The sequence below is a fragment of the Euwallacea fornicatus genome, chromosome 7 (assembly GCF_040115645.1).
Source record: "Euwallacea fornicatus isolate EFF26 chromosome 7, ASM4011564v1, whole genome shotgun sequence".
NCBI lineage: Eukaryota > Metazoa > Arthropoda > Insecta > Coleoptera > Curculionidae > Euwallacea > Euwallacea fornicatus.
The window spans coordinates 3809731-3826807 of record NC_089547.1 but is presented as its reverse complement, the minus strand read 5'-3'; the positions used below and the strand labels follow the sequence as shown (position 1 = coordinate 3826807).

Below are 17077 nucleotides of genomic sequence, written 5' to 3'. Positions count from 1 at the left end.
ACAGTAGCGCCGGAAATGGTGGCTCCCTTCGTGTTTCAAACGGAGCATTTCGAACATTCTAACTGCCTAAATATTTCTCAAATCTCCTATTCTGAACATTGCAGACAAGGTATAGGACCAGCTTGGTACCAAAGTGTCCGAGGTATCCCTATACATCCAATGGTGGCCGCTCGAAGGGTAATTGAAAATGTTCTTTATTTTTATTGAACGAGAGGACCATGGGTAAAGCTCACCAGCTAGCTTATGGACTTCTAACCCGGTGGTTATCATTTTGAGTCCCAGTCCCCTTAAAGTCCATCTTTTCTAGAAAACTGAGGTTTTAACAAAAGTAGCATGGATTGCATGTGAGATTGGACGCAAAAGTGATTCTATTTATTTTAGAGTAAATTGACGCCTAGCAAGTATTCCAAATCTCCAAAGGACATTATATATTCTCTATATATCTTCCATTTCCCATATTACAGATAATTGCATGTTGGACTACCCCTGAGGTTACATGAAACTCGTATCACTTTATAACACACATTTTTATTACATAGGACATTTATCGTTCCTTCGCCTTCTCCCTGAGCCCCTGCTTCTGCTTCCCCTTTTCCCCCTTCTGTGCCTTCTGCTCCTACTCCTTCTGCGGCTTCCGCTTCGGCTCCTCTTTTCCCCCGGTTTGCACACAGAATAGGCTTGTTTGTAAAACTTTTGGCTTTTCTGTTTGCTCATTTTACACCTGCGCGACCGAGATGTTAACCATCATCCTTGTATATCACAATGGGCACTTACCAGCGTTTGGCCCCTTCTATGGCGACTTTACGTTGGGGCCACCCGCAATGCCTTTTCCTGAATACTCGCAAATAATTCAGAAACGGGTTTGTTGTTTTTACCCCCGAACGACATCTCGGTGTCTTCTCGCGACGATCGATTCTGGAGCGACCTCTTCGAGAGCGGCTTCTTCTGGAGCAGCTTCCAGATCGACGACGACTGTTAATATGGAGATTTTAACTTGAAACTTTAACTGAAGGGGTGTGAAGTTCTAATTCAGAACTGACTAAAAATTTCAGAAAACGCGGGGTCTCACCTCTTGCGTCGCCCTTTGCAAGCAACACTAACGGCGTCTTTGCTTCCTGACTGACACCTCGAGGTGCTCATTTTCAAACAGTTTCAGCACTTTCAATTAGCAACTCGTAATTTTGATAGATTTCCAAAAACAATCTCGCACGCTTAGCGCTATTCACATATAAAATTTAGAACTTTAAAGCCGGAAAAATTTATGACTTTCCTCTGAAATTTAAAATAAAAAAGTGACATCAAACTTGACCATTTTCATGGAGACGACGATGTCAATTGTTCCGACCGCGGGTAAGTCATTTTTCCAGTTGTTTATTCGAGTATCCGGAGGTGGTCAGCTTGTATTGGGTGCCTTCCACCTTCGTGCATTACGAGATGTACGGAAACTGATGGACATTGATCTAAGATTACGGAAATTTCAATGATTTATTTCATCGCTTACATGGAGAGGCAAAATAAACATGGCAAACCCTTCCTGGAATTAATGGGATTAAAGACACGCCTAAGAATCGAAAATAGGGGAAAGCGTGCGGTTTTACTGCACGCATTTCTGGACTGAAAGCAACACTTTGTCGCACACGTGCGATAAAAGATGTGGATCGGATGAGCTCCAAGGTATGAAATAAATGCAATGGGAAATTGTGGGAAAAGAAATTTTCTTAATTATCACGATAAATATTCATTGTTGAATGATGAATCTAGGACGCGTTCGGTAAAACCTGCAGGCTGACGCGTACAACCTGAATAACAGTAAACCTGAAATGAAGTTAAGCTTCATTAACCCGAACTAACCTGATTAAACTAAACTGAAGAACAAACTAGACAAGATTGTTTGAAGAGATTGAACATTTTATCAGCAGTTCAGCCTCGGTTTCCGGGTTCGTAATCTGATATTTTAACAACTAAATCACATTCAACGTTAGGCAACCACAATTACGATAGTAGTACCTGTATACAGCTATGTAGGTATTTCGCAAATCGTACCGTGCTTGCCACAAAGATTAGAACGTTACCATGGAACACAATTTGCTTTCCTTCCGTCTTCACTCTGCAATCCACCTTTCTTTCCTAACCGCAGTCCCGAAAACCCCTGGATGCAGCTTACATCCAAAAAGACCTTTACTGAACGTAGATCGTCACCGTATCACTTCGGTCGCTGATAATGTCATGTCCTCCAGATTGGTTGAGTATGTTACCTAGTATCGCCCCCGACTGTTACGCCACACTGCGACCGATAGCGAGAATTGCATGGTATTTACCCCCCTTTCCCATTTTTCTAATTAACTAGAGGGGAACTTAAATCTTTATTACTACGTATTTTTAATCCTATCTACGGGATATCAAAAGTGTACCAAGCTCAGTGCGTAGATTTGCATCGAGGAGTCACTTGATAGCGGAATACGAAAATTGGCGCGCGGTATTAAAAGTTCTTTGATTTTGTTTAAACAAAATGATTTATTAGTTTATTGTTAGATGTTTGGAGCGATCAGGAATTGGCTGTGCGAAGGGTACGTAGCTGTAAATTAGATTGGCAAAGCAGTTTTTTCTCTAAAATAATACACGTTTAGATAAGATTTTTTTCGTGCTCAAGGTTTTGAAGCTGAAGACTGGTATACGAGGCATCGGTACGAATTATCAAACTAATAACTGCAAGTTACCTTGTAAAGTTGTTTTTTTTTTAGTAATAATTACTGTAGACTTTGTCCCCAGGTGAATGCCTTAATTATACAGAATGTTTCAAAACTTTAATTTAAAGAGAACTTTCAATCGTCAACTTATTTTTTTCTTTTTAACATAGCGAAATTATCGCAGTTCTACAGGTAGGCAGAAATATATACATAATATTATATATGATTTTATTTTTTTTTTTTTTTGAGCAGCCGGTATAATTAATTTTCCACGATTATTGTTAAATAGTCCATTATCTCTCCGAAGAAACTTTCTCTCTTTTTTCTCACGAAGCAAATCGTCCAAAATACCCCCAGCCTGGTGTTTTATCGGCTGGGTAGTGTGGGATTCCCCGAAGGGGCTATGCACTAAAAACCTCAGGTCGAGAATGACCCACTTTGACTCCTGAATTATCGCTGAGGGATATATCGTCAGGACCGAAGAGGACTGCGAGTTACTGTCCTCCAGTCAACTAGTGTTCTGCTAGCCGCTGTGCGCTCTCATCAGCTGGTGCAATTTCACGCATTGCTGCCTGCGGCCTCTTTGCGTTCGGCCCCTCCGTTCGTCTTTACCTCTCGCTAACTCCTCCAGGATCGATCACCCCGACTCGGGGGAGGAGGCGTCCGGGGGTCACCACGTAACATGTGTCCCAAAATCTGTCCGTCGTTTGGAATCAATTATGCTCGAAATTGGCCGATGATTTTGTTAATGGGGTTAAAGTTGTAATGATATGAAAGTCAGCATTCATAAAGCAAAACTGCGGTTTATGCCACTTTTATTGAAGATCATCAGGCTTATTTCATCGGTAATTTAATTTTGGTTCAAGGTTTATTGGAGCGGATTAAGTTCTTAATTTTCCCCATAAATGTGTTAATGGTACCTAAATTATCACGTACCATCGAACGACACTCTGTATAACGAGTAATTCTTTAGTGCAAAAAAACTTTATATCAGAATCTATCTATTTAATACGTGTTATTTATTTATTTTTTATATTAATTAATCTTTTTCAGACTTAATATCTTAATCCAGGGTATTCTATGAAAAGTGTGAAAAAACTGATTATTTTTGAGTGGTGTGATAAACTCATTTTGTGATAAGATTAACGTTCAATAATAACAGCGATAAGGTACCAGCAAGTTACAAATAGGTGCTCACTCACCAGCGTGGCAATTACCGCTTTTAGCTGAATATTGTAGAGAATAATTCCTTACACGTTCATTTTGGCTGTTAAAAGTTGCATAATATACATACCATTGAATGCATCTCAGAAACTGCTATGAATGTTCGAGTGGTGATTGATGGTGGTCGGTGGCAATTATGGTAAGTTTCACGTCCTCCTATATATGACACTTTATCACACAAGAGTCCGAAAAGGGGCATCTACTTTTTGATTTTTATTTAGAATGTCCGAGTGAACTGACATAAAAGGAGTCTCAAATTAATCGTCTACGCAAGCTCTATAATCTTATGTAAATGGGGCCATTATACGTTTCTGCGTTATTGGGTCACGTTGATACCTAAAGCGTTTGGGCGACTTTTAAAGTACTTTTAAGTTATGTTACCTGGAGGTGCACTCCTACACTTCTCGTCCCTTAACTAAGGTCTACAGAGACAGCGGTAGAAATCCAAACTGGTGGATTAGGTGGGAGCCACGAGGCATATTTCGCTTTTTTCAAACATTGAATGACACAGGACTTAGAGACTTTGTGGACAAACTGTCAACACCAGCTTCGATCCAGTTGGATAGAAAACGAATTCCGGATTATCAGAAACAGTGAAAAGCACATGCGGAAATCTCGATCAATATACTGCGCATATTTTTAAAAATCTTAAATCCAGTCATATCTCTGTTAGAACAAGACCATTAATCACATATAATATATTGAGAAGTCATACAGGGCTGCTTTGATGTACGAAAACAATGAGTCTCCTAAATTAAGACATAACGGGGGGAGGGGGGGGGGGAGGGTATCGGCCCTCTCGGAACCGACATTGTGTGGGGTGGGAAGTTGGGCGATGGAGTCTCTTGGTCGACAGGTTTTCTTGGGAGTAGAGAGCGGCGATTAAAAATTTCGCCCAGAGCGCTGCACACCGCAAACCCGGCCCTGGGCCTCCTTTAGAAGAGCAAATGCCCGATGTATTTTCAAACGAGGAAAATAGGAGAAATTGCTCCGAATAAGAAAAAACCGTCACGATTTTGCTCTAGATATCGCACATTTCACGCATTATTGCTAAATTAAGTATTTAAATCAAGGTATAAGTTTCCTCAAGGCAAATTTGTTGCTGATGGTGCAAAACGAAAATAACCTTGAACCTATTTTTAAAATGTCCATTACCATTGTAATACCAAAATCGGGGACAAACTGTAAAATAAGAAAACAATTTGAAATATATTAATGGTTGCTGGCACTACATTAATTAAAAATACACAGTTATGCCCACCTAATCTTTAGATGAATATCAGAGAAATCACCTTTCACTTGCAAGATTTTATATAAAAAGTATATACCCAGAAATGCAATTAAGGTAATCTGAATAACAAGATCTCATCCATGCAGGTAAAGCTTATAATGATACTTAGTTTAGAAATTCTCTTACCCAACGATGTAACTCACCACGCAAGAATATTACTATAAGTACCTTTGCTTAAGATGCCGGTGGGAGATGCATGTCCGCGAACGTACTTGCGCTGCACGCGCTTAAAGCGTCTCTCCACACCCATCCAGACTGGCAACCATAGCCCTGAGTTACATGTAGGGGACATGGGAAGAAAATTGATGGATCTGAAACAAAAGTGTATATGTTCCTTTATTACAATTTTGGTACTGGATGTTCCCACGATAGTGCAACACTTAAACTGCTCAAATCTAATTTGAAAATCGAATTTATTTGCGCTCATCTAACTCAGAAATTTTATCGAGATTACTTCAGCTTCGACTTGAGTTTCACTCGCAAATCCCTTCTTCCATAATGTCGAACAATCGCAAATCCTTTCTGCCCTAATTCCAGGCCTCCGTTAGCGTAAAGTAAACCATGAGCGGAAAGATGTTCCCCAGTGAACCTGACATCATCGAAGACAAAAGCCTCTCTCCTTCGTCGAAAGCGGCAGAATCTAGAATTCCCGTACCATCATCCCCTACCCCTTTTCGTAGACAGATCAGCCTACGCCTTAAGGGGGAGATTGGGGTCGCTCCCCTTCGTAGAAGTCTCAGCAGAGATTCGCAAAGAAGGGATGACGGGAGCATGATGCCAAGGTAAACTTTGCGTTTAAACATTTCTCTGAGTGTACGCGACTCGGGAATGCTAACGCATCGTCCAATCGATACCGTTTATTCCAGCCAAGACTTTAACCAAGCAGGAACAGGAAGCGCTGGCAAAGGGTTGTCAGCAGGAAATCGCCGACAGTCTGCCAAAAACCCTTCGGTGCAGAGGTGTTACTCCTTCATGGAGAGGGGTGAAAAAGGGATCGGCAACGATGGTGGCAAATCGACGTCGCACAGACCGAATTCGGTCAGGATTAGCGGTAAACAGGGGGTGGAATCCTGCTTGCTGGATAACGGAACGACGAACTCTGCGGGCAGGGTTAGGAGTTTGGTGAGAATTTGCTTTTATTCGCTTATTTCTGTGATGGGTTTAGTGAATTGAACAGGCACTTGTGAGGAAAAATCAATTTTACTTCTGCTGCTGGAAGTGAGTTATTATTGATAAGTCGTAAGTGCCAGTAGATATCCAGCCACCGCCGTGTCTCTTAATGCTTTTAAGTAATTGAGTAGGTAAGTTGAGTAAGCAGTAAATGATGTAGAGCTACAAACGGCCGGACCTCCAGTAGAAGAGCAAGGGGAAATTAAAGAAGGAGATAAAGGCAAATATCTAGGAATCATAATCGATAAGTAATTGGGGTGAGAGTACCGCGTGCAGTACCTAGCGAGTAGGCCAAACTCGGTATGTTACACAATGAAAGTGATGTGTAAATACATTTGTATATATTGCTTGGTTTTAGGAGGATTATCGATTATGTAAATTTCCAAAGCACTGTCAGTAGTAGCCCCATTTAGACACTTTTGCTCTTAGAATTCTTTCGCCCGGTCGCACTCCTGCCTGCACACACTTTCATCTTCCTCCTTATTCTTCCGCTGTTCGTCATGAGCCTTTCGTTGATTTTCAACAATGTAAAGCGACCGTCAACTTTCAACCGCAAAACAATTACAACAATTTCACCCTTTCTGATTACACCACAGCAATAAGAAATCTTCAGTTGTTCCATCACGCATGTATCGACACTATTCTCCAATTGGTCTCAGCTAGTTAAACCGAGTTAATTAATAAAAAAAGCTGAATTGCTGGCAGGTACTTTGAATGATTGTTAACTTTAGCGGCTTATATAACGATCATTGGTAATAAAATTAGTTATTTGGTCTGTTAATTGGCTGATATTGCAAGGTGCAATAATTTATTTAATTCAACAAGGAAAGTTGCAAATTTAAAGGAATTATTAATAACGTTTGCGCATTGTGTTCGTAATGTTGCTGAAAAATATTCATATTATTTGACGGTTTATGTAATGGCACGTTATTATGCTAAATTCACATATGTGAAAATGTGGTGTAACGATTGGTTTCTTGGACAACAATTAAAATTAATTGAACACATTAAACGTAACTGAGATGCACAACACAGGGTGTAAAGCAGCACCGCGGAGATCAAAGTAATGTCCACGGCCAAGGACGCACCATTTTCGATATACAGGGCAGCGAAGTTGAAGAAACAGCGAAATTTCCCTGGCGGGCGCCAGTGGTCTTTCAAGCGGGGCAGTGTTCAAACGTGAACATTCTCCGAATTTCCCCTTTTCTCCTTCATTAAATGTTGAAACACCGTGGGTCGTGTTTTCCGGGAGGTCGAATATAAATTACATTTTTATCAACTTATTATCGAATCCGATATGGTATGCTGTCCTGGATGTGCGTGCTCAGATAATCATAATAGAAGAGTTGACTAACCTTCTATAGACTCGATTAGTTTCCGTGACTTCCAATGTAGAAACGAAGGAAACGTCAATTAAATATAAACAAATTGCGTTGTTTTGAAGACATATTGTGACAGACTGGCTACAGATAATTTCTCTACAAGCACGACTACACATTGTAGTCAGTGGGTCGTGTCAGTGCCCGAAAAGCAGGATATGCTAATGCTTCAGGTATTTTCCTCGCGCGAAGTAAGTATCTACTACTACATAAGTGCAGCGAATGCTTTGTAGATGTAGCAGATGCGCCATTTGCGAGTGACTGCGGCAAATGCTTCGTTGGTGAAGCAGACACACAACTTGCCAGGAACTGCTTCGTTTCCTCCTATCCCTCCCATTTTGCCGAATGCGTTAAATTTCGTGTTAATTTTAGACAAACTTTCAGCTTTTGAGGGACCTTGAAAGCTCGCAAATTATCCTAAAAATTTAAGTCGCAAAATTGGAGAAATCCGCCTCTTGGTGCATCCCGCTTCACCTCAATCAACCCATCTGAGCTAATGCATTTTCCGCCCACCCTGAAAAATTTCAGGTTCAATAATTAAAGGTCAAACAGTGAAGGTGCGATAATGTTAATGAGCAAGTAACCTTGGAAAAACGGGGACAAACATGTTATAGGTACATTACTTAAAGCCATTGCAGTGCTATTAAAGATGTACTTAATAAAACATAATGTTGTTTTCGTTGGCTCAGCATCTCAGTGAATTCCTGTAACTCATACTTATACGGTGTGATAAAATTGGAACGTTAACATTGAGCTTTCAAAAGAAAATCATTTGACTTTACTTCCCTTGGCTTCTCACATGCCATGCATTAATGCCTTTAGCTGAAATTAACACATAAAGGAGGCAAAATAAATGAATCGATTTATGTAATTTAATGTCGGAAGTCTTTTTTTTTATTATATTCAATATTATTCTTTTTTAAATTGTTGCACTACGATGAGCGCTTTAGTTGTTGCAATATCCTGCATTTGGAAAAAAATCGTTCCATGCATGAGGAAATCATTTTCTTGCTTCGCCTCATGAATTCATTTCCCGATCTTGTGTTCAGTGTGTTGTCACACGTTGGGTATGAAACGGTTAGTGAAGGTGTCCAGTACAAATCAAAAATAGTTTGTTAGTTAAATTTTTGTGCTTACTTGTGGTTTTTTTAGTTTATGTTATTATTTTATTTATTCATGTTTACTTTTATTAATAAGATTTCTTTGAAACGTTGATACTTTTGCAGTCGTTGTCGTTATCGAATGCTCGATTGAACAGTCCAAAATCTCCATCCGCCTTATCGGTCTCTTCTCCAGCCAACGCAATCTCACCAGCTCACATAAAGAAATATTCGTCTAGTCAATTGGATTCTTGGGATACTGACAGTATCACCAGTATTGGTAAGTCCCTATATCGTTTACAAAACATTCATAGGAAAATTCGTTTTTTTTTTCCCAAAATCTACAATTTGCTTGTTCATAAAAACCACCTGCCTTCCAGGACGCGTTACCTCTTCAAGTGCTTGTCCCATGCTTATTTTAAAACAAATCTCCGTTTATTCCAGCAACAAGCATTTTCTATCGATTTTTATATACAGTAATGGACTATTTTCCAGCACGCAATAATTAAAGGCGTACCATGTTATATCCACCGCTTTGTGTTGACCAACAATTTCTTTATTTGAAGGATGATGACTTTATGATTAATCGGTTTCCTTCACAAATCTACCACGATCGCACTTTCTCCGTAAAAATTATAAAATCTAATCCTTATTAAACTGTTAATTATATTGCAGCAAGCAGTGTGGCGTCCTGTGATCATGCAAGTGTTGCTAGAAACGGGACCACTTTCTCCGGGAGAAGTATGAAGTGAGTACACGATGGGGCACTTAAATTTACTTGATAACGACTGACTTGTTACAGATATGTGTTTCATTGCAATCAACATGCGGGGTCTACAGGAGAGGATTACTTAACCCCAACGCAAAGAGCGCACAGGTACGGTGATTACAGTGACGTCCAATAACAATGGCAAGAATTGTTCATTTTCAGGCAAGTTAAGAAACTCAAATATCTGCTCCAACAAGCCAAGAAAGAGTTGGAACAGAAAGATAGTGATATACTAAAATTAACCAAAGAAGTTGTAGAATTAAGACTGTATAAAGCTGCTCTCAGTTCGCCTGAAGACAAGTCCAATAGTAGCGATGCCGTCACTGTGAGGGTATGTTAAAACCGCCTTTGATTTGCTGGCACTAAGTACCTCGAAAAAAAAAATGAAAACAAAGCTATCAAGATTTATAAAGTCATAGATTCCCTTAAACTCCCTTGATTTTTGCCGTATCAAACAGATTTTGTAAACTTAATTCTTCTTCATTTGTGGGTGAGCTCTTCTTTAGAATTATGCCTGTTTTTGTTTTATTTGTTTTTAGAAATTACACAGCGTGTCTAAGAAGGGACTGTAAAAAAAGTTAAAAAAAAGTATGGTCACCATTTTGTCAGCTTTAGATGTGTTATTCTTCCGATAGCTTGTAGACTAGATCCACATCTACACTCCTTAATTTAAAAATCATCAAATCGTGTTTAATTTCATAATAGTCAAGTCGATCCTAAGAAATTTGATTTCATTTAATTTAATTTAATAAAAAAATAGCCACATAAAAATTGATATATTTATTTTTAAACGCAGTGAAGGCTGATCAATTCCTGTCCTTTATTTTCTTTTGAAATCTCCACTGGCGGTAAAGCCGATTTTGCTTTAATTTGAAGACTTTGAATAAACACACACGTACCTTACCCACAAACTTCCAAGAAGGGATATTTCAGTTCTAGCTCTGTCAAGGAGATTATTTGGGCCAAACATCCGACATCGGTCTTCCTTAATTGGCCTCTAAATAATCGAGTTGCTCGTATCGATTCTACTGCCCCGCTTACAAGTTTTGTATGTAGGTTTTAAATAGAAAACTTTTCGTGTTCTTTCCTTTATTTGTTCATCATCGATTTCCAGCCAGCTCTATTACAGATTAGACGAACCGACGCGTTTTATTGGAAGAATAAATGTATTATACTCTTGTTTACCTTATTGTTGGATATGATAATGGTGCCTCCCTTTCTATCAAATATCTATAACGTATTTCTATCAAGTTTTCGTCATCCGCCAATACACGTACTTGACTACGTCACAGTCATTAAAAAATCTCTTTCACTTTTTTGTCAAGAATGTGCGCCTTATGAACCGAAACAGAACAGATTTTGGCATAAACTTGCTCACTCGCGTATCATTGTGCCAATGTACAAATTCCTAGTTCTCTGCGTCATTTCCAGGAGAATACCAGCGAGGACGTAACCCCAGAAGCGTCAGACACCATCGACACTTCCCATCTCTTGCCAAATGAATTGAGCAGTTCCTTTGCGGATTCTGGCCACTACGAAGATGGCACTAATTCTTCCATCCATTCGAGTGATGAATATACCAGGTCCCCATTTAAACATAAGTTCGTAGAAACGTGCGAAAAGGGCTGCACTGCCCATATGGGCGTGCTAGATCGCTCGTCAGAGCACAGCAAGCTGATAATGGAGTATGAAAAGCGCATACAAGAGTTGGTCAGAACGCACGAGGAAGACACATATCATCTGAAGCAAAAACACAATGATAAAGTCGAGGAACTCTTGCAGAGGATCACAGAGATCAATGCCAGGTGAAAACAATTTGATCATTTTAATATTTATGCATATAAAGATAGTGTGTGTGGTTTTAGGTATTGGGAGTTGGTCCCTGAATTGGATGCGGCTAGGGAGAAATTCAAGGAGTTGGAGCTGCAGCTGGAGGAAGCGAGTAGGAAACTGCAGGAGCAGGAAGATAAAGCTAAGCAAACCTACTTACAAATGTACTCGCAAGGCCAAGCTGCCGCCAGGATGGAACATGAAAATTCAGTAAGTTAAACTAAACGGAATGTAAGTTCTAAATTAAATGTAAAATTTTCCTATCTTTAAAGGTAATGGAAATGGCACGGTTACATCCCACCAGAGTTTCAGTTCCAGAACTGCTAACTGAGCTTCAAGTCACGAAAACGGAGCTTGAAAATATAAAAGTAAGTTTCTATCCTCTTCAAGACACCTAAAATGTTCGAAAATATCCACTATAATATACCTGTTTTATTACACAAGACCAAACACCAAGTTCATCCGGCTTTTTGGTTCTCGTTCCACTGTAAATGTGTGTGTTATTGAATTCTAGGATGTAGAATACGCGTCGACTTCTAACCAACCATTGCTCAGTGCTAAAGAGGCACTATCGCTTTGGGTACTCGGTGCACGAAAGGTAAAAAGGCACAGGAATTCGTAACTTTTGTGCACCCTGTAGATTATGTTACACCATAATAGTAATAACCAATTTTTCGCTTGATGTTAAATGCTAAAAAGAACTGCTTTATGTAAATTGTGAGAATATGCAAGGGAGTATTGGTCAGTTCGGTTTGAATTTGGTTGAAGTTCCCTCCTATATTCAAAGAAACGCATCAGCTTAGTTAGAAATGCTGCTGCTCGTGCTCCTTCTGTTTTTTATCATTTTTGGATCAGCTTTATTTAACGGATAAAAATACAACTTTGAGCTTAATGCTGCATGCAGAAGTAGTAAGTTCTTGAATTTCTTAAGGTGCAAAAATCAGACAAAAAAGTATTATTAGTGCATCCAAACGTACGAAATTCGTTCAAAATTGTACTTGAACAGAACGCTTGTACAGTCCATTTGATAAATAAATAAATACGTTGCTGTTAGTGCAATATATTAATTGAACCGAAGGGATTTTTCGCACTTTCCATTTTTACACCATTTTATACAAAATTTTGCATGCTGCTATTCTCGTATAAAAACACTCTTATCCGTCAATTTCTGTTGTTAAACATTTCCCTTCAATTTCCAGGCAATGTATCGCCAGCTAATGGAAGCCAAAAACCGGAACAAGATAGATCCTGAGATTACACTACAGTTCCTTAAATCCGCATTCTACTACTTTCTAACGGACAAGGAAAACACTCATGGACACTTAAAAGCGATCCAGAGCATCCTTGGCTTCTCTCCTAACGAGATTTCTAATATCGATAAAGCTAGAATGAATTAAATGCGGCGAAGTAGTTTTGTTCCAGAAGTTCTTATACCACTATCCACACTTAATAGACATATTCTTCTATATACATATTTGTTAAATGGAAGTAAGCTAAAGGCTGTTAAAAGAGTTATATTAGGGTTATCTAGTAGTTTTCAAAGTTTTATTATCCTTGTCGTGCCTGAGTGACAAAAAGATATAAAATATTAGAATATGATTGATTTTTATATTAATTTAAGAGGAAGGAGATGTATTTTCTTACATTCTAAATGACTTCATTGAAGACATAATAATGCGTCTTTTTTGCAAATTGTTTTAGCGTTTGTATGTTGTGCTCGTGTTTAGATAAAAAAAAAAGTTTGCCCAATCGGCCGCAATGTTAATAACCACTTTATGAGATTACCATTTCAGCAAATATTACTTTTTAAAATTAGACATTTTCAGACTACACAAAATGAAGGAGTTTTAAGGAAAAGACTTAAGCTCACACACACACGCACGCGCACCTAAAAGGGGTGTCGTTTTTCTCCTATTTCACCTCTATGTTTTAATTTGTTTTTAAAGAGGGTTAAGCAGGTAGTTTACAGATCCTAAACTATGAATAATACGTTTGTGTGTCAAGGTGGAAGCCGAAGATATTTCTTGCATGAGTAAAGTTAATCCGGGATCAGAATGAGAGTTTTGGTGATCTGAAATGGATCCCTTTCAGATTCGAAAAAATGTTTTGAATTTTACCGAGAGAGTTCCGGGTATTCAGTATTTGAAGAGTGATGAATCATACTTGCAGAAAATTTTGTGAAACACTTTATTTGCATTGTCATATGAGACAAAGAAAGATATGAAGGACACATAATCTTGAGATTTCCGTTAGTGCTTTAGTGGTGGGAAAACTCTCGAAATATGCACTTATAGAACCATACATTTTTTACATAAAACCTGTACACCTTTTTAAATTGACTAGTTTATTTTTCGAGTATAGCACTTAAGTGAAATTTGTATTAAAAACGATTGCAAACCGTAGGTGTGCCTATGTACACAGGACTTAAATGTTTTGATATATTTAGCATTAACATTAATTATTTTAGTAGGACCCTTGACATCACTTTATTAAAGTTTATATCACCATTAGTCATTGCCCAAATGTATTATTTACTTTTAAAGCAACGATACAATTTTACGATGTACGTTTAATTGATAAAAAAAGGACTGAGTCGAACTTTGGTAAGGGATTTGATATGTATTTTTAAAGAAATTTTGAAGTTTTTATACTTATAAACCAATGTCGCACTAGTGGTTTTTTACTTAACTTAGTGATTTAGTTTTACTGGTCGGACTGTGCAATTTTTTAATTACTACACGTATACCTGTACTTAATTCACTACTAGGAAATGTAGAATTATAATTACGGTAGCAAATCGAGTTATTGTTGAATTAAACGCGTTAAAATGTTGTTGTTAACAGTTTGTTTCATTTCCTTTAAACCGAAATTTCCGAAATCCCTACTAATTAGGCTCATCTATACTTCGAAAATACACATGAATCGGAACGAACAAATGACTTGACAAACGGGCGAATGATAAATATTCTTCATGGAAAATTTTTGAATGAGCGCCCTGTATATCAGAGATCCTCATGGAGATTACAATCACGTTTCGAAGCTTCTATCCTAATTTTCCATAGGAATCGCAAAAGGATTAACTATGTTGCTACATCTTATATACATATGTTTGCCATTAACCTGCCGATGATTATCAGCCACTTCTACATTTTTACGATGTATAAAAGTGTGAATGACCTACAGTCGATTAAAATACAACACGCCTAACCAAGTTTATGATAGCTATCTACGATTTAAATCAATTTTTGCAACAGTAATGGAATTAAAATATTAAAATAATTATTGTTTTGATGATCCAAAGGAAACGCGGCACCTTTGGCATATGCAAATTAAGCACTAATTTATGCAAACTAACTTTTAGTAGCTACCTACATCCTAATCGTCAATATTAAACTTTACAAAGGATTTCTCAATTTCTAATGACTGCATATATCCTGTTTCTAAAGTAACTTAATAGGTCTTTTTCTACCAGAATATTGCTCATCTACCTCTTTCAAATGATCGCACGTGGAGGTTCTGTAAATAGAAAGACCCGCAAGTATTAAAGGAATTTTTTTGGGTCCAAAAAACCCTTAGAAAAGTCGAAACGAATTATGACTCACCGTACCTAATTGGTAACATAAGAAACTTTCATGGTAAATACTTCAAAGGTTACGATCGCGACACAGACCTGTTAGAAACACTGTTATTTGTTAATTAATGTAAATGCATTAACAAAGATTACAAAGCGTTATGCTACGGTGCTCTTAACTTTAAGTGTACTTATTTTTCTTTGTTTTTTTATTTACATTTTTTTCACTCTTTTTCGTTTTTTTTTCCAATTCCATATTTTGGTCACATAGACATAAGGGTTTTCTACAAAATGTGGAATAAAAATCTGAATAGTTAAGTTTAAACTATAATACAACATTTTCATTAATCACGGGAGGAGCGATCCTTTGAACTTAGCGAGTATTCTCATGAAACCTAAAGCACCCGACAAAATCTCTTAATTCTTCCGTCGAGAGCTGACCATCCAACCTCCTCACTTCGACTACAGATCTCCACATATATTTGTCCCTAAACACACATTCCCTTAGAACAAATAGTAAGTTTCAGATGTTTACACGAATAAACATCGTATTATTCACTAAACACATAACGTATGGTAACGCAACACGAAGTTCCACATATTGTTATTTGTCCCACTGTCTCATACTTAGTTAACAGTATGTGAAGAGGTAAGTAATACATTCGCTGAGTAAGAACTAAATTGACGGCTTTTAAATAAGTAAAGCGGTATGGTTGGAACATGGCGGCAGTATAAAACAGAAAAAATTTAATATATTTTCACTACTTTTTTTTTGTAGCAGTTTGGTTGAAAATACAGGATTTGGTCTCGAAATTTTATACAATGCCAACCCACTGTGTCGGCGGCGGAGCTTTGATCTCCATGAAACATTCCTCCTGAACCTTCAATGATTCCTAGTCGTTCCATTTCGATAAACTAGCGAGCGATCACACCGCAGCGGTGGACACCTACTACCTGTCTGCCCAAGCAGAAAAGTGGTCTTAGGTTTCCTTTTTACCATAACTCGAGAAAAAAATTGAAAAGAATTTCAAAAATGTTTTGTTTTTTCGAAATAACTGAAGAACCAGATATAGTTCTACGAATCTATTTGCATTGAGGTTTACGCCAACGGAAACGCAACTTTTCTCTCATTGAACCACGTCTGTACCTGTTACCGTTTACGGGTTTTTCAACCTTTAGCCTTGTTGAGTTTGTGTTAATAACCGTTTAAACAAAATTAGTTGTTTCCAAAATTGACGAAACTCCGAACGTATATGTATAATCTAAAAATAGTTATTGATACACCTTCATGGGCAACATGCCATGCCGGGCCTCCTCTCGGGCACCCTACACGCCCGATTATATTGCACAATATTATTGTGCGTCTGAGGAGTATATTGTGTATATTGATTGAGTATTGAACGATAATTGCGCTTGTTGGAAGTTAATTGCAGAATACTGCATTGTTTGTGCGTATGGGACAACATTGCGCAATATTCATTAGCTAATTTACAATCAACTTGGCGAAAGGAAATGAAGACAGCGAATTTGCTGTCGAATTTTTGCAACTATAACGTGAATGTCCAGCATTATGGAAGATTGGAAGCGCAGAATGCAGTGATAGAAACTGAAAAGATAAAGCGTATAAAGTGTTAATTGAAAAATATGTGGAAGTTGATGCGAGAGAACACAAAGAAACTGTGAAAAAAAATCATAATTTTAAAAATAATGATAGAAAAGGCGGTATCATTTCCAACAACTCGTGGAATGTATCAGTATTCGTCTGTAAAAAGTTTTCGTAATCTTTTGGTTCACTGAGCCTCAGATCACGCAGTAAATTCTCACTGATATATTCACCTCGTTTTAACTACCATCCTTCAGACCAATGTGGTTTTGGTTCGTTCACGGAAGATAAATATAAAACGAGTGCCAAACATGCCTTACGTTTGTTTGACATATTTACTTCGATCACTTTCAAGTAGCAAATTTAAACTGACGAACGTGGATGTTGCACAAAAATATCGAATAGTGTGTGCCAAACAGTATTGCGCAATGTAATATTGTACGATATAATTGA

The 17077-nt window shown here is 38.0% G+C and overlaps 1 protein-coding gene and 1 long non-coding RNA gene across 5 annotated transcripts; one reads left to right on the top strand and one right to left on the bottom strand.

The window, feature by feature from the left end:
- Positions 1-2426: 2426 nt before the first annotated feature.
- On the top strand, positions 2427-14290 carry qtc (quick-to-court). Of its 4 annotated transcripts, none has more exons than XM_066283530.1 (12): positions 2427-2567; positions 5740-5984; positions 6069-6324; positions 8978-9131; positions 9527-9599; positions 9654-9728; positions 9783-9951; positions 11052-11425; positions 11486-11660; positions 11723-11818; positions 11965-12048; positions 12650-14290. In XM_066283530.1, the coding sequence occupies exons 2-12, from the start codon at positions 5764-5766 to the stop codon at positions 12845-12847; spliced, it is 1875 nt and encodes a 624-aa protein (XP_066139627.1). In that variant the 5' UTR covers positions 2427-2567; positions 5740-5763; the 3' UTR covers positions 12848-14290. The 4 variants fall into 4 exon arrangements, with proteins under 4 accessions (XP_066139627.1, XP_066139630.1, XP_066139628.1 ...); XM_066283531.1 differs by lacking the exon at positions 2427-2567 and adding an exon at positions 3908-4050; XM_066283532.1 differs by lacking the exon at positions 2427-2567 and adding an exon at positions 5509-5526.
- LOC136339928 (uncharacterized) lies at positions 5097-16979 on the bottom strand. The gene is made up of 2 exons (XR_010732224.1): positions 16858-16979; positions 5097-5513 (listed from the first exon to the last, which is right to left on the bottom strand). It is a non-coding gene; the product is annotated as an uncharacterized lncRNA (long non-coding RNA).
- Positions 16980-17077: the final 98 nt, after the last annotated feature.